General features: G+C 35.7%; 2 protein-coding genes and 1 long non-coding RNA gene across 4 annotated transcripts; 2 read left to right on the plus strand and 1 right to left on the minus strand.

The window, feature by feature from the left end:
* Positions 1-790: 790 nt before the first annotated feature.
* LOC138350381 (protein timeless-like) lies at positions 791-5,363 on the plus strand (the record flags this gene model as incomplete). The annotated part of the gene is given in 7 exon segments (XM_069301002.1): positions 791-852; positions 1,383-1,563; positions 2,454-2,600; positions 3,798-3,902; positions 4,303-4,458; positions 4,739-5,240; positions 5,359-5,363. Coding segments are annotated over 6 exon segments (1,080 nt in total).
* On the plus strand, positions 5,281-20,759 carry LOC138350429 (protein timeless-like). Its single transcript, XM_069301066.1, is given in 15 exon segments — positions 5,281-6,091; positions 7,773-7,977; positions 8,486-8,678; positions 9,669-9,867; positions 11,053-11,126; positions 11,128-11,178; positions 12,221-12,341; positions 13,754-13,828; positions 15,308-15,557; positions 15,714-15,827; positions 16,551-16,685; positions 17,191-17,391; positions 18,185-18,278; positions 18,502-18,687; positions 20,412-20,759. Coding segments are annotated over 15 exon segments (2,631 nt in total). The 5' UTR covers positions 5,281-5,428; the 3' UTR covers positions 20,482-20,759.
* LOC138350430 (uncharacterized) lies at positions 5,768-23,286 on the minus strand. 2 transcript variants are annotated; one of them, XR_011222069.1, is made up of 4 exons: positions 22,996-23,286; positions 17,587-17,662; positions 7,785-7,921; positions 5,768-6,038 (listed from the first exon to the last, which is right to left on the minus strand). It is a non-coding gene; the product is annotated as an uncharacterized lncRNA (long non-coding RNA). The 2 variants fall into 2 exon arrangements; XR_011222070.1 differs by lacking the exon at positions 5,768-6,038 and adding an exon at positions 6,488-7,551.
* Positions 23,287-24,501: the final 1,215 nt, after the last annotated feature.

The following is a 24,501-nucleotide window of genomic DNA, read 5'->3' on the forward strand; positions in this document are numbered from 1 at the left end:
TCCAATCTGGCAGAGGTTCCAGTCCTCAATATATATATATATGTCGTACCTAGTAGCCAGAACGCACTTCTCAGCCTACTATTCAAGGCCCGATTTGCCTAATAAGCCAAGTTTTCCTGAATTAATATATTTTCTCAAATTTTTTTCTTATGAAATGATGAAGCTACCCATTTCATTATGTATGAGGTCATTTATTTTTTATTGGAGTTAAAATTAACGTAGATATATGACCGAACCTAACCAACCCTACCTAACCTAACCTAACCTATCTTTATAGGTTAGGTTAGGTAGCCAAAAAAGTTAGGTTAGGTTAGGTTAGGTAGGTTAGGTAGTCGAAAAACAATTAATTCATGAAAACTTGGCTTATTAGGCAAATCGGGCCATGAATAGTAGGCTGATAAGTGCGTTCTGGCTACTAGGTACGACATATATATATATATATATATATATATATATATATATATATATATATATATATATATATATATATATATATATATATATATATATATATATATATATGGAAAAAACTTACATTATATCTGTACATTATAGGACTATGTATTGTCTCACACACAAGATCATATTACATAGCTATGCAATGTGTCAATATATTCACACAACACACTTCTATGCTCATATATCATAATCATAAAATCTGACTTTAGCCAAGAATGTAATTTGCTGAAACACACGAACAAATTATGTTATATATTTAGTAATGTATACAATATCATCAACACCTGATGAATACTCACATTATTTTGTATTTTATAATTTTGTATTTCAGAACCTTTTGCCAATATTGGTACATGTCAAAGAAGATAGAGAACTCATAGAAGCAACTGTTAAGTAAGTACCTTCTAATTCTGGCATTACTCTGTATACAGTGTTTGAATATTTGGTATAACTGAGCACTGGAGTTATTTACGAGAGAGAGAGAGACAGAGAGACAGACAAAGAGAGAGAGAGAGAGAGAGAGAGAGAGAGAGAGAGAGAGAGAGAGAGAGAGAGATACATTCATTGGTGACACTTGCAGAGCAATTGATGTCATAGTATATGGGCATTCTTTATTTCCTCCCAGAATCTTATACGTTACAGCGATGACATCTGCCAAATGTTTCACAAAAGTTATGTGGATTTTGATATAACTACTGGGACCTGGTATACCTGATGATTAAGTGCTTCATGAGACATAGTATAGTGATGATAGGGTTTTCTTGTCTTTAATGTTCTGCAAGCATTGATGACATCCTGTGTGCATCATGGTAGTTTAACTGTTGCTCTTTCTTCCTCAATGCTGTATGATTAACTGTACTTGTTAATGACATCAACTGAACATTTGATGATACTGTATTAATATATTGTCTTATGACCCACAGAGTACTACAGGAACTCATGACGCCAGTGGAGTGCTTGATGCCATCTGAGATAAAGAGTTGCAGTAATGAAGGTCACCTTATTATCTATGAATTGGAGTCTTCCATTGTAATGGCCAAGAAACTGTTCCTTGATACTCAAGTAACCAAATCTATAATTGATGTCATGAGTTCAGTTCTTCAGGTAAGTTCTTCAATTACCTTGGTTATTACCACAGTTAATATCAGTCAATTAGAATTGTTTTGCGCTGTAACTGTCCAAAGCTGTTAAGTGGTTTATGCTTTTCATCATTAAAAATTGCTAAATTTTGTTAAATCATTTGATAAATTTCTTTAGCAATTCAAATAGGTTAGCTTACTTCTCTTTTTGTATTAAATGTTACCCCATTAAACTTACAAATAAATTACAGTACTTATTTATGTTTAGTTATCCTCAAAATTCTGTGTATAATAATAATAATAATAATAATAATAATAATAATAATAATAATAATAATAATTTATTCAGAAGAAGATACAATGAGTTGATGAGATTACATAAGTTTGATAATGTCTGTGTATATTCTTGCAAAGCCATTAACATACATAGCATTCCGGGCAGGTCCTTAATCTAACAATAGTGGCTCTTAATCTATTAGTGGCTTTATATAAATTACATTGTGTAGCTATATATAAATTACATTGTATACCACTGTATCATGTTGCAACTGAACTGTATATAAATAAAAATTATTATTATTATTATTATTATTATTATTATTATTATTATTATTATTATTAATCCACAAGGGATTTTTTTATCTGGATTTTGAACTGAAGCAATATCTTGGCATTATATGAGAGGGTATTGGAGGCCATACTACTTTGTACACATATAAGTAAGTAAATAATTATCAAAAGAAGGCACCAAACCAGGAAGGTTATTTAGCACCTTGTACACATATAAACAAATTTATTAACTCTACAACAAAATGCAAGATGTTGGAGAGGCATCAGGATTATTGGTTGGGGTGGCATAGAGGATTTTTAGCTTCATCCACAAATTTACATAAATGAACCTTCTCTTTTTTCTAGGATTCAAAAATGTTGAGCCTATCTGAGTGTGAGCTGATTAACCATTGCCTGCTGTTAGTGAGGAACTTGCTGCATGTCAGTAATATCCCGAGTGCTCACCATACGATGAGCTACAGTTCACCTCCAGCAGCTGCAGCTAAGCCGCAGGTACACAAATACTGACCCATGATACTGTCCAGATGAAGAAGGTAAATTCCTCATGGTAAATATGCAGATCACTTTTAAATTTCACAATTCTGAAGAAGAGGTTGTACAACATCTTCTCAATGGGGACAATATCTAAGACTGGCATTGGTTTGACACTGAATTAATGGAGAAACGTACTACAATGACATAGTACTTGAATGAAGGTGAAGCAAAGACCCAATATTGGGTAAGTGTATTAATACACTTTTGTATTAATATGGGTAAGTGTATTAATACACTTACCCATATATTGGGTCTTTCCTTCACCTTCACTGAATTAATGTTATTAGTGTTAATTCAAAGCTGAGTCATCATTGATGACATTGATTTGGTGTGAAATTGGCATTCATCCTGTATACTGTGCCAACTAGGCTATTGATAGGTTCAAAAGGAATAACAGGTTTCATGGAGAGTTTTCAAGGAAATCTTTAGGGAGTATTACAAACAGATTCATACTTGAATGAAATTCAGGAAACTTCATGAACAATACTATATATATGAATGAAAAACCGGAAAATTTATGAACAGTACCATATGTGAATGAAATACACAAACCTTTATGAATAATATACACAGGGAAATAGAAAGTCTAAGAGACTATAAAAATTTTCAGATTCATATAATATACTCAAGAGATAATACTGTACTGAGAAATAATGTTTTGTGTATCACCCCTAGAGTGCTTCATCAAAATCTAAATTAAAGAATAGGCTTCTGCTGGCTTCCTGTCCATGTCAAGGTCACTAGAGATATTGGCCCTAAGGGTTTCCTGGCCCCAATTGAGGTCACTAGTGAGATATTGGCCCTCAGGGCTTTCAGTACCTATTCGAGACCACTAGAGAGATATTGTCCCTCAAGGCTTTCGGTACCTATTCGAGGCCACTAGAGAAATATTGGCCCTCAGAGCTTCCTGTACCTATCAAGGCCACTAGAGATACAGTATTGGCCCTCAAAGCTTCCTGTCTCCATTGAGGCCCCTAGAAAATGGAAAGAAAAACTGTCAAAATATGCCCAACAAGTGTGGGTATATACTACCATCAGACTGTGAGCAGCTGCATCTAATAGCCTGGTTGATCAGACCATCAATAAGGAGACCTGATAAAATGAATTAAAATTATCATCCAAAACTGCATATTGATAAACTAATGTTTCTTTCAGGGAGGACCTGTTTCAGCTATTCTGATGGAAGACCAGATATTGTGGAACTTATTTGCTCAACGTTTTGACAACATTTTGATACGACTATTGACATGCAACCAGCAGGTGAGAGTAACATTTATATAATACTGTCTTAGTATTGTGTCTACCTCATCAAACCTTCAAGCCATTTTTATCTTAAGTTATGCTCAAAATGCTTACTGTGTATTAGAAGTTTTTTGCAATGTGCTTGTCTTAGCTATGTATCTTTCCCTGTTCATGTTTCATTTGTTTGTACATTTGTGCAAATATTCTTATTCTTATTATTGTACAAAGAAAAGAAGCTTTGGCAAACCATCTTGTATATAATTTGACCATACCCTATACAGTACTAAGACTTAAAAAAAAAATTATGTAACAGAACCCATGAACATCCTTGTGTGCAATACAGTACTGTATTATACTACCTCTCAATGAGCTGTTTTATTGATATTGTATTTAATGCGTAATTATCTTGTGTTTGCAGCACCTGTTTAACGTCACCATGGTTCAGTTGATGTCCCTGATGTATCGAGAACAACAACAGGGAACTATACGCAATCTAATTAATGAATGGCTCACATCGTCCCTCTCCGAGAGTTCTGAAGATGATGAAAATAACCCGATGTCTTCATCTTCCTCAGTGAGTACAAATGCAAATCTTTGAAAAACTCTCATGTTCAATGCATTTCAATTAGCTGTTTATATAACTTCAGATGAATCTTTATTAAAGAGTAGGCCTAAATAGAAATGTGAAGTTGATACAGTATATTTCATAATTTTCCTATTTTAGTATAGTATTTTTCTTTTGATATTAATTCAAGGTACAGTATTTTAGATAATATTTTTCTAAGCCTGACAATGTTACTAGATGAGATTTTTGCTAATGTAAATTCATGATATTTAAAGAAATTTCCTTGCAGGATGATATCTCTACATCAGACCCAGTTTCTGATTCATCTGAGAGACTGTCACCAATGGATGGTATTGGCAAAGCCAATAAAATTCATGATAAGACAACTGAAATAAATGAAAACTCAGACACCTCAGCAGGAACAGGAAATGTGGACAAGGATAATAGTAGTAAGGATAGTGGGTTTGGCCGCTCGGGGTCAAATGTGGATTCGTCCCCTGATGAATGGCCGTCACTATATATCAACCAAACTTACAGATCCAAAAATAAACAGTCAAAAAATAGTACAGAAAGAAAGCTGTGGTGTGCTGAGGACACTGTGCATCAGATTTCATTTGAAGATTCAGTTCAAACTTTAAAGGATTCTCAGGATGGAAAAATATATGAAATAAAAACTTGTTTGGAAATGGAAAATCATAAAAAAATTTTGCTTGATACACAAACCATAAAGGAATGTAAAGGCAGGGGCAGTGTGAAGCATGTGGGTGGCCAAAGCGCATGTGATGATGGACGTGAGCTCGGGAGCAGTTCTCTGGTAGTGTTGGAGAAGATATCTCCTATCCTTCTGCTTGATAATGAAACTGAAGAGTCTTCTCCTTTACAATTCATACACAATACTCTGGATGATAGTTTAAATACTGTTGGTTCATTGTTAATAAATGACAATGATGATGAGCCCTTCTCCTTCCAGTGTTGTGTTATGAATGACGTATTAACCCCAATGGAAGAATCAGGGCAGCAACCGACATGCCTCTCGCAGGAAATATTTAAAAGGCCACCAAATGAAGAAGAATCAGGGTCAAGTGGGGACTGGAGTGAAAAGAAGCCTCCACCACAATTGCCAAAACTTCATAAAAATAAACCTATTTTGGGTCAAAAGCGATCAAGACATACCATGTCTCAAAAGATGCTCTCAAACACTCAGGAGAATATAGAGTCAAGTAATTCAACAGGGTCAGAGTGTGATGAGGGTCCCCATGCAAAAAGACCACACCATCACAAGCCTCATAAAATGCTGAGTAAACCTAGGCCAGCCAAAATGCTGCAAAAAGCCCTACAAGAGAGGAACTTCAAAAGAAGTAAATTAATAAAGCGTAAGGAGAGTAAGAGGATTAAAGCCAAAGCACTCTTGCATCATCATCCTACAGCAGAAGACATATCCAACTTACTGAAGGAATTTACAGTTGATTTTGTGCTGAATGGATATTCGAACTTGCTACAGGGCCTCAGACTCCAAGTAATGCTTCCATGTCAGATTGATCTTGACAAGTCTCATGTGTTATGGCTCATCACATACTTTCTTCGCTTTGCTGTTGAGTTGGACTTGGAATTATCTCAGATATGTCCTGTCCTATCTATCGATGTAAGTATTAATCTACCAGCCCATCTTCCTATTTTGGTAGTACTTATTGTAACGATGAGGACCATAGTATATATACCGACATACAAAGAAATTAAAAAGTAGAAATCTGAACTATTGAGTTGGACAAACTGGAAAACTATTTTTTACTTGTGTTGCTTTGACAAACTAACCTATCCTAACCTCCCAAGGCCTAATACACAACACACTACACTACACTACACAATTAGGTGATTTGTTCACCTAATTGTTATATATATATATATATATATATATATATATATATATATATATATATATATATATATATATATATACATATACATATACATATATATATATATATATATATATATATATATATATATATATATATATATATATATATATAATGTCCAAGTATTGTACCTCACCTTACTTCACCACTCCTTCCTGCCTATTTATACCCATCACTCGATCTGTAAAATAACCTTCTGAAGATGTATTTAATATACGAAAGTACTTAAGGAAATTTCCTGTTTCATTTTTCCTCCGTGGTCTGACATTGTCATATATAATGTGTGTGTGTGTGTATGTGCGCGTTATACTAGGCCTAGGAATATTTAAGTTTTTGTTTTAGCTTCATTTATTTTAAAAGAATTCCTTACTAGTCAGTATACTAATATCTATAAGCTAAGAATGTACAAATTCTGACTATTGACAATCATCACAATAGGTACTATCTAAACAGGAGGATGGGTTGTAATGTACATACACTCTTAAGTATTGAAGGTATTTTCATGTCTTCATAGAAGCTTAGAGTAAAAATTATATTTTACTGAAGTTACCTAATGGCCGCTGTCTCCAATAGCCATGTGGAGGACAGGAAAACAATGGCGGACAAGGGTTTTGTTCAGAATCCTCCAATTGAACTTTTTAGGTGCATTAAAGTGCATTTTGAACTGCAGCATTGTCCTAGCTTCAGCCGTTTGTGGGTAATTTTGTTGGGTTATTACTATTTGGTTAATGAAGAACATTGCTATCTTTTTTTAATTGTGACTGTTAGCAAGCTTTAAAGTGTTACTTTTGGAAGTGTCCTGCTTTATATATCTTCAGGTGGTGGAAGATTGCATTATCAAATTTGTTGAATATCTTAAATATCACCACAAGGTCATAGTTCTCATATCTTGTGTGGAGGGAACTGTTGTGGGGGACATCCCCGGAGAGGTCAGTAGGTGGCCTAGGGACACCTCGATAAGCTTAATAAACTTCCTGTCCCTGGCAGTGGTATACTATACCATGTGGCCTGACGGCTGAGTGGACAGCACTCGGGGTTCATAGTCCTAAGGGTCCGAGTTTGATCCCTGGTGGAAACAGAAACAAATGGGCATAGTTTCTTTCACCCTGATGCTCCTGTTCACCTAGCAGTAAATAGGTGAACATTTCATCACAGGTTTCATCTGCATTTCATCATTGGTTGCTTCCTGGGGATGTGTGTGTGTGAAAATTAGGATTAAGGACTTACCTAAAATATTGTGTGTGCTAGTGGATGTACAAGAATGTAAGACCTCTTGTACTGTACATATACTGTATATAAATAAAAAAAATATATCATATACCATTTACAGTATTTCCATTTATTATTTTCTTTATATAAATACTTGAACAGTGTAAAGGTTGATAATGTAATTTGACATTTTTTCAGGTTGTGTCATACTTGGTATACGAGGGTGTAGTGATGCAGGAGGACCTTGAGCGTGCAGTGCGTGATGATCAGGAGAATCTGCTTCCCCACGTGCGCCGCCTTCACCTTGTTGTTACTGCTCTCAGGGAATTCTTCATTGCATTTGATGTCTGTATGAAGAAAGACCAAAGTCTGCTTGATGTTGGACATCTCATGCATATTAAAGGTGTGTACCACCTACTACAGCATTGGGAATATTCTTATGAAATTAGTATGTCTTCTATATGACAAAGTGATCTAAAGGGCAGAGCTGAAACTATAGGGCCATCTTCTTGAAATGCTTTCGGGGCTTTGGTGTCCCCGCGACCCGGTCCTCGACCAGGCCTCCACCCCCAGGAAGCAGCCCATGACAGCTGACTAACTCCCAGGTACCTATTTACTGCTAGGTAACAGGGGCATAGGGTGAAAGAAACTCTGCCCATTGTTTCTCGCCGGCGCCCGGGATTAAACCCGGGACCACAGGATCACAAGTCCAGTGTGCTGTCCGCTCGGCCGACCGGCTCCCTCCGGTCGGCCGAACAATTATTTCATTTTTAATGTGTTATTCTGCTTTAACAGATCAGCTGTTTAGTGAGCTTTGTTGTATGTATATACATGTATATATAATCCTATTTTTAGCATTCTTTGTTAAATTGTTTAGCATTTAGCTTAATACAATATAATCTCATTGACAGAGGAACTTGGACAGTTAGTGGAGGTTCGGCAACTGTTTGTGTTGTTGATCCGTATGTACCGACCAGGAGTGCTAAGTCTCAACTACCTGCAGGACTTGATCACTACAAATCATCTATTCCTAACCACTCAGGAAGTCAGCAGCCTAAGTCTTTCTTCTAAGCAAACCTTTGACATTCTCAATCATATCAGACAGTATGTATTAATCTAATATTTTTACTGAGAGGTGCTTCTCGGTGGCTTCCTAGAGTTAGCTTCCTGAATAGCACTGGGGAGCCACCAAGGGACCCTATTCAGGTGGCTGACTTGAGAGAGCCACCAAGGTGTCCGCCAGAAAGATACATTTCATTAGCAGACGAGGAGTCACAATAAAGTGGCTGAAATATGTTGACCAAACCACACACTAGAAAGTGAAGGGACGACGACGTTTCAGTCCATCCTGGACCATTCTCAAGTCGATTGTAAGACAATCGACTTGAGAATGCTCCAGGGCGGACCGAAATGTCATCGTCCCTTCACTTTCTAGTGTGTGGTTTGGTCAACATGCATTTCATTACATTCAATGCTGGATGTATTTTACTATGTGAAGGTGAAGAGGGGTATTATTACTTGCTGTCAAAGTACAGTACACCATTAACACCCATCACCTCTCCCATCTAAACAGCTATTCACAATCAGCAATCTTTAGCTTCATAAGTGGATCAGAACTTCTCATATTAGTACGTTCAAAATACTGTACTAGAAAATTTTTCCCTAGATTTTTAGGATGACATACCACTTACCTGTACACAACAGGTTATTCATTCAATCTCTGTCCTAAGATGTCTGGAAAGCATATGGTCATCTGTATAACCATTGTACATGTTTTGCTTAACATTACTATTATTATTATAATTACAGCATTATTATTATTATTATTACTAGTAGTAGTAGTATCATTATGATTATGATTTCATTAGTATTAGTATTATGATTACATTATTATTATCATTACTGTATAATAATAATAATAATAATAATAATAATAATAATAATAAAATCTGTAAGAGGTGCGATAAGGATTTGAACCTATGCGGTGGGTAGTCCCACGCACACGCCCCAGACAATCGAGCCATGACATGAATAATAATAATAATAATAATTTATTATTGTTATTTATTATTAATGTTGTTATTACAAAAACAGATTTGCCACCATGGACATGATGCGTCAATATGGGCGCCTTCTTGAGAACTTTAACATAAATGATGAAACTGTGAATGATTGCATATTCACAATGATGCACCATATTGCTGGGGATTTAAGGAATGTGAATGTTATGCTTCAGCCAGCCATTCTGAGAGTATTCTTGCGCATTTGGCAGGAAGGATGTGAATTGTGTGTGGTAAGTATACCTTTCAGTTTAAGTCAAATCTAGGCCTTATACAAGTCACAATAACATGACTGAAAAAATTTAACTTAGCAAACACATTTAAAACTAAATGAAAGGGATGATGTTTCAGTTTGTCCTGACCATTATCAAGTCATAAGAGGAAAACTTGATAAGGATCCATGATAGAGTACAATGTTGTCAATTTCATTTAATTTCATATGGATAATCTCAAGTCACAATCGACTTGAGAATGGTCCAGGACGGACCTAAACGTCGTCGTCCCTTCACTTTCTAGTGTGTAGTTTGGTCAACATATTTCAGCCACATTATTGTGACTCCTCATCTTCATATGGATGTACTGTATTGGGATATCTAGGTTTTAGTTTTGATGTGTATGGGTTAATATGGTCTTTTATTGTAAATTCTTTATGAATATTACTTTAATATAATAATAATAATATAATAATAATAATAACAATGATAATTTATATATACAAGTGTATTTACATATGATATATGAACAGAGGAAGATACATAAGTAAGATAAGTACAATGCATAAAGCCACTAGTATGCAGTGTGTTTTGGGCATAAGATAAAACAGTTAAGTTGTTTACAGAGGTTTAAAGGTTAAATGAGGTAAGACACTTAATACTAAACAAGAAGTAGCTGTAATATATATATATATAAATTGTTCAGAAATTTAGCAAATGATATAAAGCTTTAGGGAGGGCATAATATTACAGTATTAATAATAGCAAATATACAAAGGTGCACTTTAGTAAAGCCACTAGAATGCTAAGCATTTTGGACATAATATACAATAAATCAGTCAAATTGAAAGGTTTAATTGGGATAAACACTTATCAATAAACAAGAAATAAATTAACTTATATGACTTGAACAGGCAATTTAGCAAATTATATACAATAATTAGATGACACTTATTGATGAGAGGCATACAAAAACATTTTTAGAATACAAAATTAACAATAGCAGCACAACACAAAAATGTCTTGTTTGACGAGAAAATGGAAGTGAAATTTGTTACATGATATTAAATAGATATGTCTTAGTCTGTCTTTCAAACTGGTTGGGTAACATACAGCTATAATGAATTGAAATACATTTAAACACTAACTCTTATGTTCTATGGTTTTATGAATGCTTCTAAACTAATTAGTGATTTAATTCCTTAGGATTGGGCCGATCTTATTGAATATGTCCTGCGTAAGTGCACGCGAGTGCGCATGGAACACCCCAAAAAAAAAGGAAAAGAAGGACATGCAGAAACCAGTCCTTCACCATGCAGGGATTGAGTTAACGTAAGCATTATTTGATTTTAATTTTCCTCACCAAGGAATTATTTTCAGTACAGTAATTATTTAATGTAAATAACATTATTTACAGTACAGAAGAATGTTATTTACAGTACAGAAGGACATTATTTACAGATAAGGAAGCTGTCAGCTTCCCCTCGTCGAGGCCACTAGTATTAGTGGCCCTCAGGTAAATTCAGTTAATTACCATGCAACCACTGTTTCTAGTGGCCATGGTTGGTACAGGAAGCCCATGGCTAGTGATGAATTCTCATGATCACTGCTTCTAGTGTTAACAGTTGTATTAGTATTGCGAAATCTATAAACAGCTCCAATAGTTATAGGGGATTCAAGGTATTTGATCAAGAATTGAGCAAAGGTATATTCACAGTAGTAACCTCTATCGCTGATGTCACTAGTGCAAGCGAAGTTATCTTGATAATTGATAGCTGTACCACCTCTTTATTGTCTGGCCTGCAGTTATGAATGGCTATCCATATTCAATTATACAACTTAACTGGTCCTTACCTAGCCATGATTTTGTCCAGATAATGAATGAGAGTTTAGTACCTAGTGCTTCTACTACTGCATTTATATCATCAAAATGTTTATTAAGTGATCTGACATTTTGGTTGAATACTGATAGACTAGTGATATTTTGGAGTTAGTTTTTTGCATGGTTTACCGTGTAATAACTTTAGTAGTCATGATCAATGTGCTGATTATTGTAGATATGAGATAGCAGATTTAGTTCTGGGTTATTTTCATTTTGCATGTAGTAAGAACGGAGATGACAATTTAAGAATATTCAGATTAGAAGCAGTACGAGGGAGATGTGTGACAAAAAGAGTGAAAACTGGATAATTATCTACAAAATTAAAACATACAAATACTAATAGTGTACCATTTTTCTTATAAGTTAATGGATAAAAAGTGAAAGTCAGCTAAGATTTCAGTGACATTAAACCTTAAGAGATTATATGACTGGATAAATGTTTCCTAAATTTGTGTAAGATTAATAATATGCATTAATTTTTCTTCATCCTAGGAATGAAGACCTGGACCAGCTCTATAATTTGTATTCAGCCTCAACTACAGAACAAGATCTCATGGACAAGATCAAAGAAATATGCTGTGATGACTGTATTGAAGAACCTATTAAGAAAGAAGTAAGGCACCAAAGGTTTACTAGATTTACATTGCACTCAGAAATGTCCAGTACTAATAGACTTAAATTAAGATGTGGGATAACATTAAAATCTGTATTATGGTAATTATGCAGTAAATTTCTGCGTATCATTATAAATTCCTGCACATCACCATAAATTTATGTATCACTGAAAATTTCTACATTTGTATACAAAAATGTAGAATTAACAAAATTATCGAATAGTTATTGGCCCATACAAGACAGCTCTCATTTATACCCAATCAAACTCACTCCTTTATATGTCTAACCAATGGCTGAAAGACTCCAGCAAACCCATATCTAGTATATTACACAGTAATATGTTCCATAAACGAACTACAGTACAGTACAGTACCTCATTAATATTTCATGTCAAGATCACTGGTAAATAATGCTTTAATAATTCTCATTTTTATAATGGATTATGATTATAAATATAGGAAGTAAAATTCTTTGTGCTCAAGATTTTGAAATCCAATGGAGTGTGGTTGTCTTAAAGGTGACACACGTGAGTTTCTGGACTTATGGTAGAGATCTTCAGCAAAATTATAATACTGTATACTAAATGTTTATAGTGTCACCAGCTTTATCTATAAACTAAACATGTCAGGGACCACAAATAGTTATAGTTTATTATAGTTGTGATTGATGATTTTTTTCTGCTTTATGATTTGAGTTGGTTTCGGACAGTTAACCTGCATGCTGAGATACCATTTTGCTCTATGCGAGGTTTCTATCATGCTGAGCTGGCCTTAGAACACCTGCGTTATCATTTAACAGATATACCACCCCAATCTAACTCCCCACCTGATAATATCAGGTGAGGGTAATATAGTGTGAGATGAGCATAATGGTAATCATACAGAAGTATAACTTTTTAAAAGTATGCCTGTTTTAGTTCCTTTCTTGTATATGTGCTGTATGTAAGTGGTGAATTCAAGACTTTTGTCTATGTACTCACTTAGTTGTGCTTGTGGGGGTTGAGCTTTGACTCTTTGATCCCGCCTCTCAACTATCAATCAACTGGTGTATAGGTTCACATATTGTACACCAATCAGATTGGTATACAGTATATGTAATGGAGAGGTATGTTAGGGATTACATTCTCATTGTTCCTCACTGCAAAAGGGGGTTTCGACTGAATCTCATTCTATGCCTGAGCAAGGTGAGACAGCTGGGTAAGTCTCCTTTACCCACTGTCTCTGTTCACCCAGTAGGAAATAGGTACTTGATTTGTTAGTTGACTGTTGTGGGTCACATTTGAGAAAAGCTTAAATTCCCACCAACAATATTAGTCTGTTATTTCAGGATAAACCAGTTTACTATTCAGAATGTTTAATGTATATAAAATTTGAATGCAATTATTAAATATATATGACACTCTATCAACAGGTTATTCAAAAGTTACTGGCACGAGGCTTCATTACCACGAGTGAATGCTCTAAACTGTGTGCAGAGATACCTACCGTAAGTTGTATACTTTCAGTTAAGTCAAATAGTTAAAAGAAAAATACTTTATAGTTGATATATGCCAAGGTACCAAAATAGTGCTTAAGTTAGTGAAAATAGTGCCTAAAGATATATAGTACACTGCACCCTCAAAAATCTTGACCTCTACATAACAAATTCTTCTTAACATTAGTCCAAATCTGCCAAGCAAATCTCTTTATAATTTGTATTTGTTATATGAAATTCCAGATTCTGGAGGGAATAAGGTTCAGTTCATCGTGCAATTTCCAACAAAATAATGTGGCACAGTGGTAAGCACAGTTGAGTCACTACCAAAAGGTCTTGGGTTTGATTCTCATGGCAGGATAGATGCATTTGGGCAAAATTTCCTTTTACCTGATTTCTCTGTTTATGTAGCAGTAAATTGGTACCTGGTAGTTCAACATATCATCTTAAATAATACATTATATTTTGATGCCATAATCACCAACAAACAAAATAAGGGGTACTATGAAAAGTAGCATATTAGGCTCATATCGAGGTCCCCAGAGTTGGAATTACTGATCTCCCCCAGGATGCAACCCCACAACAAGATGACTAACTCCTGGGTACCTATTTACTGCTAGGTGAACAGGGGTATTAGGTAGTAAGAAATGTGCCAAATCATTTCTGTCCCACTCGAGATTCAAAACCAGAATTCCCAATTGTGAGATTGTATCTTTACAAGAGAGAGATTCTGAAACGTGCTCTGTGCACCAATTATATTATTTATAACCGATATTATAACATTTATATTATCTATTCTGCATACTGAGTTTACAAGTGCTTGAAGAGCTGATTTTGAATCACAGAAAGTTACTCCTGTATTTTTCAGTGTTCAGTGGAACCTCGAATGACGAGCGGCTCCAGTTACGAGCAAGCCGCTCGCAGAAAATATGTCTTGACTGATGAGCTTTCGCTCGATTAACGATCGTTCCTGCTGGTTCTCGGACACCTCCAACGACAGTTTTGTTATTGTTTCGCAAGACGAGTTTTCCACATGACGAGGTCGGTGCCAGAACAAATTAAACTCGTTAATCGAGGCACCACTATATTACTGGCTAGTTAGAGCCCTGAGTGACCTAGACTGCCACCTGGTGGTGGTCAGACACATCTCATTTGTGACATTTACCACATCCCATGGCAATAATGATTTACCTTCTTACCTCAGCATACTTAATTTTCTTCAAATAGATGCTTGTTTTGTTGTTATGGTGCTTTTTGCTGGGTATTTTCTCAGTTTTTATTTGATCTCTGATCCCCCAGTCTCTCCCCTCACCCTAAGGCCCAATTTTGGCCATGGCTCATGATAGGCAGGGGTACTATATCTATAAAGACCTGGTGTATCTTCCTCACACATGACACTACCAGCTCTCAGTTAGGAAAATTTACTGAGAGCCAACCAGAAAAGTTTATTTCATTACGTTCAACTTAAGAGTTTTGCTTTTCTATTTTTAGGTTGAAACACTTGTGAACAAATGTGTGGGAGATGTGAATTTAGAGGATGATGTAATGATGGTGAGCAGCTATTTAGAAGACTGCATGGATGACCTCCACACTCTCAAAGTCTTTAAGAAAAAAGACCCAGACAAAGGCAGGAACCCAAGCAATCTCAATGACAAACATACAGAATCCAATATGAATCATTTACAAAAACAAGGAGAAACAGTGACTCTGGAGAACAAGGATTTCTGTGGCCATGGACAAGGTTAGCTGCCAAAAGCATTTTAAGGCTTCATACACATATTGTCATGCCTAACTTGTGTTACTAATGGTTCTGTATTACATTACTTTATGTAAAATGTTATATGATTTTAAATTCTATTAAAATATACTGTCATAAAAAAATGCCAATTATGTACAGCATTGTGGGCAGCAACAGTGTGCGACAAAGCTGCAGGTAGCATGGAAGGGAATGTGATGAACATGGAGAACACCTCCGACTGGGATGACAATGCTACAGTCATCTTCCTTACTGGTAAATACAGTATTTGCAACATAATTCTTCCTCTTGTATTTCTATCAAGTTTGACACTCGAATAACAGCTTGTTATGCCCCACATGCAAGGTCTTGCATTTTCAATACTAAAACACATTTGCTAGTCTTCTTATCATTTGTGGAGTTAATGTATGGTAGATCTCTTCGTGGGACCTGACAACTGAGTGGACAGCGTTTCGGATTCGTAGTCCTGAGGTTCCGGGTTCGATCCCGGTGGAGGCGAAAACAAATGGGCAGAGTTTCTTTCACCCTAATGCTCCTGTTACCTAGCAGTAAATGGGTACCTGGGAGTTAAATAGCTGCTACGGGCTGCTTCCTGGGGGGTGTATAACAAAAAGAAGGCCTGGTTGAGGACTGGGCCACGGGGACGCTAATCCCCGAAATCATCTCAAGATAACCAAGAAGGCCTCAATATCATTTTCACTTCCAACTTTACAATAAATTTTAGTGTCATCTGCAAATTTGATGATGTAGTTTGTAATATTATAAGTTTAATAGGGTAACATTCACAATATTAAATGATTTAATAGGGTAACAATATTATATAATTAATCCTAAAACATTGATTATTAGGATTACTGTACAGTATTCTGAAATATATTATAAACTGAAAATATTTAGGATATGATTTATACTATAATAATAAAACTTTGTCATAATATTTCAGTACATGGATTATATTGCAAAGCCTTTTATTAACAGCTAAACTCAAAGAAGAAGGGTATGGGAGTCAAGTAATGTGGTTACAGACGCAGTTGTTGGAAGCATGTTACGCAAAAATCAAGTTCATGGGTCCTGACATGCCTAGACCCGAACCTGTGGCCCTCAACTTTGCCTGTAAGTTCTCTTCGTATTTCTTCTGTTCATATTAATTGAAGAAACCTTTTCATTCATGTAAGCATGCACCAGTGTTTCCAGTGCTCCATCCACTTATCCTGTTTTCAGGGACAGGAAGCCTGTATTTAGGCTGATTGAGGTCGCCTTAGGTTAAATACTGACCTTCCCTAGGATGCAACCCACAACAGTTGTCTAACTACCAGGTTATTTACTACTAGGTGAAAGGAAATGTGCCCAACCATTTTTGTCCTGCCCAAGGACTGAACCCGGGCTCCTAGATTGTGTGTCAAGAACATAGACCACTGTGTATTTTTTCATTAAACAGCAAAATGTATAACACCAATGTTATGTACAGTACTGTACTCTCACAACCCAATTTATCTTCTTGTATAATAAATAAATAAATTGTACTCTCAGTATATAATTTATTAATCAGAATAAATTTGAGCTTTCTGAAATAATATGACAGTTTGGATAGTTGTAATGAAAATATTTTTAATTACAGTTTCAAACCAGTCCATTCCCATAATCCCATGGACGGGAGAACAGGAAGAGGTCTTTAGCTCACCAACTTTTCTACAGCTCCTTCGAGAACTTGGATTTCATCTTCCATCTGATACAGGCAAATTATATCCCAGAATGCCCCACTTCTGGTGCCCAAATACTTTATTCATTGCTGCTAAGCGCCTTGGGCCTCTTCCTACAGGTAAGTCAGGCACAACACTAGTGTTTTATATTGTGTAAATCCGTAAGTTATGTTGCTCAAGTTCTATATTAATGTGGACTACTATTTTTCATCAAATAAAAGTTGCAGATGGATGAAGTGCATTACAAGGTGGGGTGGTAAGTGAAAAATGATTAAATGAAGTGAAAATGGTTGATTAAATTTAACTGAATTTACCTGAGGGGCCACTATATCTAGCAGCCTTGACAGGGACAGGATGCTGGAAGTTTGTCAGAAGTCCACCCTATTGTTCCTGTGGGAATGCCATTAGTATGAGTAATATATATCATGAATGCATTTATTTTACTTATTTATTTATTTATATCTATACAAGAAGGCACTTTAGGTTGTGAAAGCACATGCATTGGAGTTTGAGCATTACATTCTTGTAAAGCCACCAACATGCATATCATTTTTTACTTTAAAATTTTAGAAAAGGTGAAACCAATATGTATTGAAAAATACCTAAACCAGGAACTATCAAACCTATAAATAGGCCAGAAACCACTTCATAGATATACACGGGAACGAGGAATGTAATTTGATTAAGTGATAGCAGATAAATGTAAGATAGACTCTAGCTTATTCTATAATTTTATTGATAAAATTGAATTCGAATGACAAAATTCAGAGACTAAGAGTGGATAACAGGCCCTCGGAGACAGAGTAGGACATGTGTAAAGCTTTGAATGAACAGTTTTATGATGTTTGTACTAGCAGAGAAATCATAACACCATCTACACCATGGATTTTAAAACATAATCTTGGATTTCAGATTATCTTAAGGTGTCTGTAGAGCAGATACAGGAGATGATGCAGTTTGTTCCATCAGCAGCTCACACTAATGCTCTTACACCTCTCAACATTGAGTAAGTTTGCCACTCAAATCATGAATACGTATATATAAATATACAGTGGAACCTCGGTACTAAAACTTTATTGATTCCTGAAGGCGGATCGAATACCGATCCGTTCGAGTACAGAACAATTTTTTCCCACAATAGAGCCTGACAATAGAAATGAAACTAAACGATACAGTACTCGGACATTGAACATCTGCCACGGCTAATATGCCACTCAATTTCCTTACAGAGATGAAGACTCATCTGTCATTAAGGAAACATCATCTCTTGACTGTGATGATTCTTTTGAGAGAGTTAGTGATTGTTCCATGGAGAACAACCGTTCCAGTCCCTCCACACCAGCCTCACTTCTAGATGAGAAACTTTCGTTGGGGCATGATGAGGATGTTACAAAGAGCCACTTGCCATCCCAAAGGTATGACAGTCAAGCCATTATTTAAGTTTTGATGCAGTTTTTGCTGTCTTAGCTTGAGTAAGTGAGTTAAAGTTATGATATTTTGTTCAAACCTTTTGCTTATGTTTGCAATCGTATGTTAGCTTTTTTCATTTGTAAAAAGCCAGATTTCTGCAAGTCCATCTTAGCACTTTAGAGCAAAATACTCGGAGCACTTTACATCTTATCCTATTCAGTTGTTTGAAGTATCACTATAAAGAGAAAGGAGTACATGTTGTTGTTTCTGGGTTTCTTAAATTCTTAATATTAAAATCAGTCAAGCAGGGCAGTATATCAGGGGTCAAATATTATTTGCTCTCAGTTATAGGCAGCAATACAGTATAACATTGATCAAAACTGATAAAGCTTAAAGTTGGTTTTGTTAAGCAAGTGCATATCAAAATACACTAATTTAATTTGTATTTGTTATATTACATTGCTACGAAAGAGTTCAAGATTTAGACTAAAGTGAACAGTTTTTTCCTCTATTGGTTGCCAGAGATGGTAAAAGGGTAAGTCAGTGCTATACAGCTATGAGTATATGATTCCTTCCCCCCATGTTGTTGAGACCTGGATACACACACACACATACTCACTCACTCACTCTCTCTCTCACTCTCACACTCTCTCTCTCTCTTGAGAGAGAGAGAGAGAGAGCTTTTATGTATATAGGAATATTAGAGTATTAAATTAAAGATGCTTATATGTCCACAGTGCAGTTTTCTATAGTATATTTTGACTTGTTTGACACACACAAACTCCTCCCTCCCTTACACACATACAGACACAAAGAAAAAGAGGTGTGCACAATACTGCACAGCAACTTAGTCAAATATATGCACTTGGAATTTCATGTATACAATACAGTACTGTTAATGTAATTGTATTTATGTACTGTATAGTGTCCCTGCATTTCTACAGTAGTATAGAATTTAAAATGACATTAAAGTTTAGAATTTGTTTGTTTATACTGCAGTACTGTATTTGCTCAAAAAGTTGATGAAAAATTGTATAGACTGTACAGTATCATAGATTTTTTAAGCTTTTTATATCACATCTTATATTAATCTTTTGTTTTCCCCCATTTACAATATGGCAGGATGAGCTGATCACAGTACAGAAGTAGTCTACTTCACACCACTATCAAATTTATCCTTCATGTAGGCCTATACAGCGAATTTGCAGTAACAATCTTTGATCAACCCATTCCCTTGATTTGCCACTGCATAAAAAACTGCAACTGTTTTGCCGAGCCAGAAATGTTCAAAGCCAAAAAACATACCAAATGTATCGAAGCCAAGGTTTATTTTTCACTAATTATTACTAATGCAGTACTCTTTTTTTTTTTTTTTTTTTGTATTTTAGCGGATTCATTGAATCCCCCACAAAATGTGATGTCCTAGGTGAAAGAACAGTTGCTTTGCAATGGGTATTTTTGTTATAATTGAGTATGGAAAACTGAGGAATGTATGTTACATGTAATGTAGAATTAAATTACTAATTAACTTATTACTGTTCAAGTTTTTAGCCTGATATAAATATTTTATTTAAATACTTGTATATTAAATGGATAAAGCTGCAATAACATAAATAAAGTTATAGTGACTAAATGACAGTGATAATTGTATGATTTTTGTTTTTAATAATACTGTGTGTCTAATCTAAATTTATATGCAGATGACATTATTGGTTTTTGTGTTGTTTAGAATCCCCGTGGCTGGTTTGATGGTATCTCCAGCAGGCTTCCAAGCTGTGAGCCAGATGAATGTGTCGTGACAGCTGTGTGTAACCAAAGTTACCAAGAACAGGCACACCCACTGAACACACTTGAGCCAGATCTCATACTAGTATCTAACACTGGGGAAAATCTTGCCATAAATAGTGCTTTCCAAAGCCTCTGACCACTTCAAGAATGAGAATGGATCTTTGAAACTCCAACATGTATTTGCATGACTCAAAACATTAACATTTTCCTAATCATTGTTGTACAATAAAATTTCACAGAATTAACAACTAGGTTTCATAGTGTATGAACATTAAAGTTTTCTGAATAAATATTTTTGTGCATTAATGTGTATAGTGTAAGAAAGTAACGCATATAGTTTCTTGTGGAAAGCAAGAGATATATGTGATCAATACATTAAGCTTATATGAGACATTTATATTTATTGTATAAATATAATGCCATTATTGAAAGACAACTTTTTACTAAACAAAATATCATTTAATTTCAAGCTACCAGCATTACATTGTGACAGCCATTCTATAGCTATCAAGTACAAATCCAATTGTAAATATACTCAAAGTATAATTGAACAGGTCAAATTTTGTATTTAATTCCATTGAATAGAGCTGTATGTAGAAAAAAAATTAAATGGTTGCACATGTTTTAAATTGTTAGGCGACTTAGCCTTGTAAATTTGAATGTCTTAAATGAGAAATATCCAAGTGTGTGACAAATTGCATGCGGGATACTTTTAATGAATGGGCAGCATTCCACCGTTGTTTGGATCTAGTCTCTAGTCTTCAAAAATCACCCTCAAAATGGAGCTTAACTCTACGGCCTGTATAGAATGTTTTCATCACACAGATTTTGTATGTTTAAATAATATTGTGCTTAGAATATCACATAAGCATACTGTATATAGCTGCATTTGTCAGTAAAATTTTACAATATCGTGTATTGTCATTTTCCAAAAATGTATTTTAATAGCTTAATCTTAAGTAAAATGAATGACTGCTGATACCTTGGTCTATCCTGAACCTTATCAGGTCGTGATAAGGGTCCTGGATGGACAAAAACGTTGTCACTTTCATTTCATTTTATGTGTACGAGTTGGATTTTTGTCTTTTCAGCCACATTCTTGTGACTTTCTCTCTCTGCATATATTTTGTTATTTTTTAGACATAAAATGATGGTACAGTATAATCCTTTGTAAATAATGAAGGACACTTGACTAAAAGGAACATTGGAAAACAAAATTTCTGATTACAGTATACAAATACAAAAATACAAATATTTATTCAGGTAAAGTACATACATACAAGGTGAAATACAAAAGTTGATGGATTTATAGATAGAGCTAGTACATACAATACCTAAAGCCACTATTACGCAAAGCGTTTCGGGCAGGAAAAACACTAAGACAAACTTAATACTAACTTAGACTGAAGTATAAATTGTGTTGAGAAAAAATCAGAAAAAAATGAAAAAAGGGGGGGGGGTACATGGCAGAAAAAAGCAAAAATACAATTTGGTCAACAAACAGCATTGTTTAAAATCGTAGACATGGGTTGACATTTAGGGGCGAGGTAGGTTACATTGAGTTAATTAGGCGGTACTTTGTTTTTATCTTAAACTGGTTGGGTGAGGTACAGTCTTTAACATAATTGGGAAGGTCGTTCCACATTCAAGTCCCTTGATTTGTAAAGCATTTCTAGTTTGACTAAGTCGTACTCTTGGAATATCAAATAGGTATTTGTTTCTGGTGTGGTGCTCATGGGATCTGTTACAACCTCTAGAGGTGGTTTGTTAATGTTGGTTAGGAGAAATGTGGGGTAATGGTCTGTAGGGCTATCGATGATTATCCCTGAAGTAAGTGGAGAGGTTATGGTGGTCCAGATGTGATCAAGAGCCGTGGCAGTACTGTCAGTGATTCTAGTAGGTCTAGTGATTAATGGTATGAGGAAGCAGGAATTCATACAGTTGAGGAAACTAGCAGCAGGAGAGTTATCAGGCTCGCAGAGGTCAGCGTTAAAGTCACCAGAAATGGTGACTTTAACAAGTGGTTTTTGTTCAGTCTGTTCTCTAGTATAAGATTTCTAAGGTTAGAGTTAAATTCAGTCACATCAATGTTAGGAACCCTGTAGACTGTTGTTGCTTTAGGGGCGACGACGATGGTGGGATGGGAGGCGCCCCGGCGGACCCGTTAAGGGTGAATCACGAAGCCTGGAGAGGTGGAACGCCAAGCCAAATCGCAAAACGAGTGACGCCAGTCACTAGAAACTAATATGCCATATGGCAAATAAACGCACAGTCAGGCAGATGATTGGGGAGCCCCAGGAGTCCCTCAGGTAGCAAAACCAAAACTCTGCCCCCAACTAAAACGCAAAAAGTCATCCAGTGTCCCCCGGCAGAGCAGAAGCCAGCCGCCCACCACGGCTGAGGGCACACCAGGAACCCATCAAGACCCACCAACCCCCTGTACCTCTCGGCCAAACCGGCCCCCGAACACCGTCACCCCGCCGGGAGAACCAGCTAGAACACGTCAAAAAAAATCTATCAACAACCCTGTGACCCAAGAAGATATGTGCGCCAGTTGTCGTACAATCGGACCGTTGAAAAAGGATGCCAAATGGCAGTAGCAAAGCCAAAACGCGAAAACAAGACGTGATCAGGCGGCTCCCAGGCGGAGGAGGAGTCCAGACGTCCGCTCGGCCTCAAGGTTGAACCAGGAGTCATCCTGTAGACTGCTCCCACAGTCAAGACAGCATCGTTACCCTTGACCCATCGTTACCCTTGACCCATCGTTACCCTTGACTCTGAAACAGGCAAATATATACTCTCCATAAGGGTCTCTAGATTTAATTACTTTTAAGCAAGTCAGTTCTTGCTGGTAGTAAAGAGAAGTACCACCACCTCTTTGTATAGGACGACAGTTGTGAATAGCTGAGTAGTTTGGTATGTTGTAGAGTTGAGTAGTGTCCTCTTTTAACCACGTTTCAGTAAATACAATAAAAGATAATTTGTTGTCAACTGTTTGAATAGGGCATTAACATCATCAAAGTGTTTGCTTAGAGATCTAACATTCAAGTTAATTACAGAAACATTGTGATTACACGCTAAAAGGGTTTCGATTATTCGATTATTACAATATCTAGATTAAATTAACATTGATCTTCGAAAGGTCGTAGTTCCCATATATCGATAGGGAGAGCGTCGGCCAAGAAGCCTTGTTTAAAATATAATAATAATAATAATATAATATAATAATAATTTTATTTAGGTAAGGTACATACATAAAGAGATTTTACAAAGTTTGTTGGCTTTATAGATAGAGCTAGTACATACAATGCCTAAAGCCACTATTACGCAAAGCGTTTCGGGCAGGAAAAACATTAATGACTAAAGCTTAAAACTAATGGGTAAAAAGAATATATGAATATTTTTCCTCTCTAATAAGGTATAATCTCTGTGATGGATTCACAAAAATTATTTTATCTCTGCCTTTTTGATAACATATACAAATATAATCTTTATTTGTGAATCTTTATTAATTAAGCAATATATCAGAGGCCGTGTAGGTTCGGTGTTCTATGAACGAAAAGGACATGAGCAGTTTATATAGCGAACGCATATCAACGAATAACGCTAGTATCTATATTACAAATTTATTGTCCTGTGGAGTTGATTTAACTTCCAGACACGTTTTGTTTAATAAATATTAAATATTTAGTGGCTGTTTATGAAAGATATTATTATAAATACACATTCTACTTGTTAATATTACCAATTAATTAAGTTAAATGTGCGACAATTTTAGCCAAGAAGTGCGACGACTGGATCACTGTGTATAAGAGCTTGACATGGCAGCAAACACTCCCGGCGACCATATATCGCGGATAAGTCGCTCCACAAAATGGTCACTTGGACCGTCGACTTCCTATGGCGTCACCTCCCACATATTTACTTCTAATTTCGTTATGCAATTAGATTATTTCAGAGTAAATGTAGGTTTGATCACGTTCTGCGTGTAGCACCAACATTATAGTAAATAAATATACCATATTTCTTCA

Source organism: Procambarus clarkii, chromosome 45 (assembly GCF_040958095.1).
Source record: "Procambarus clarkii isolate CNS0578487 chromosome 45, FALCON_Pclarkii_2.0, whole genome shotgun sequence".
Lineage (NCBI taxonomy): Eukaryota > Metazoa > Arthropoda > Malacostraca > Decapoda > Cambaridae > Procambarus > Procambarus clarkii.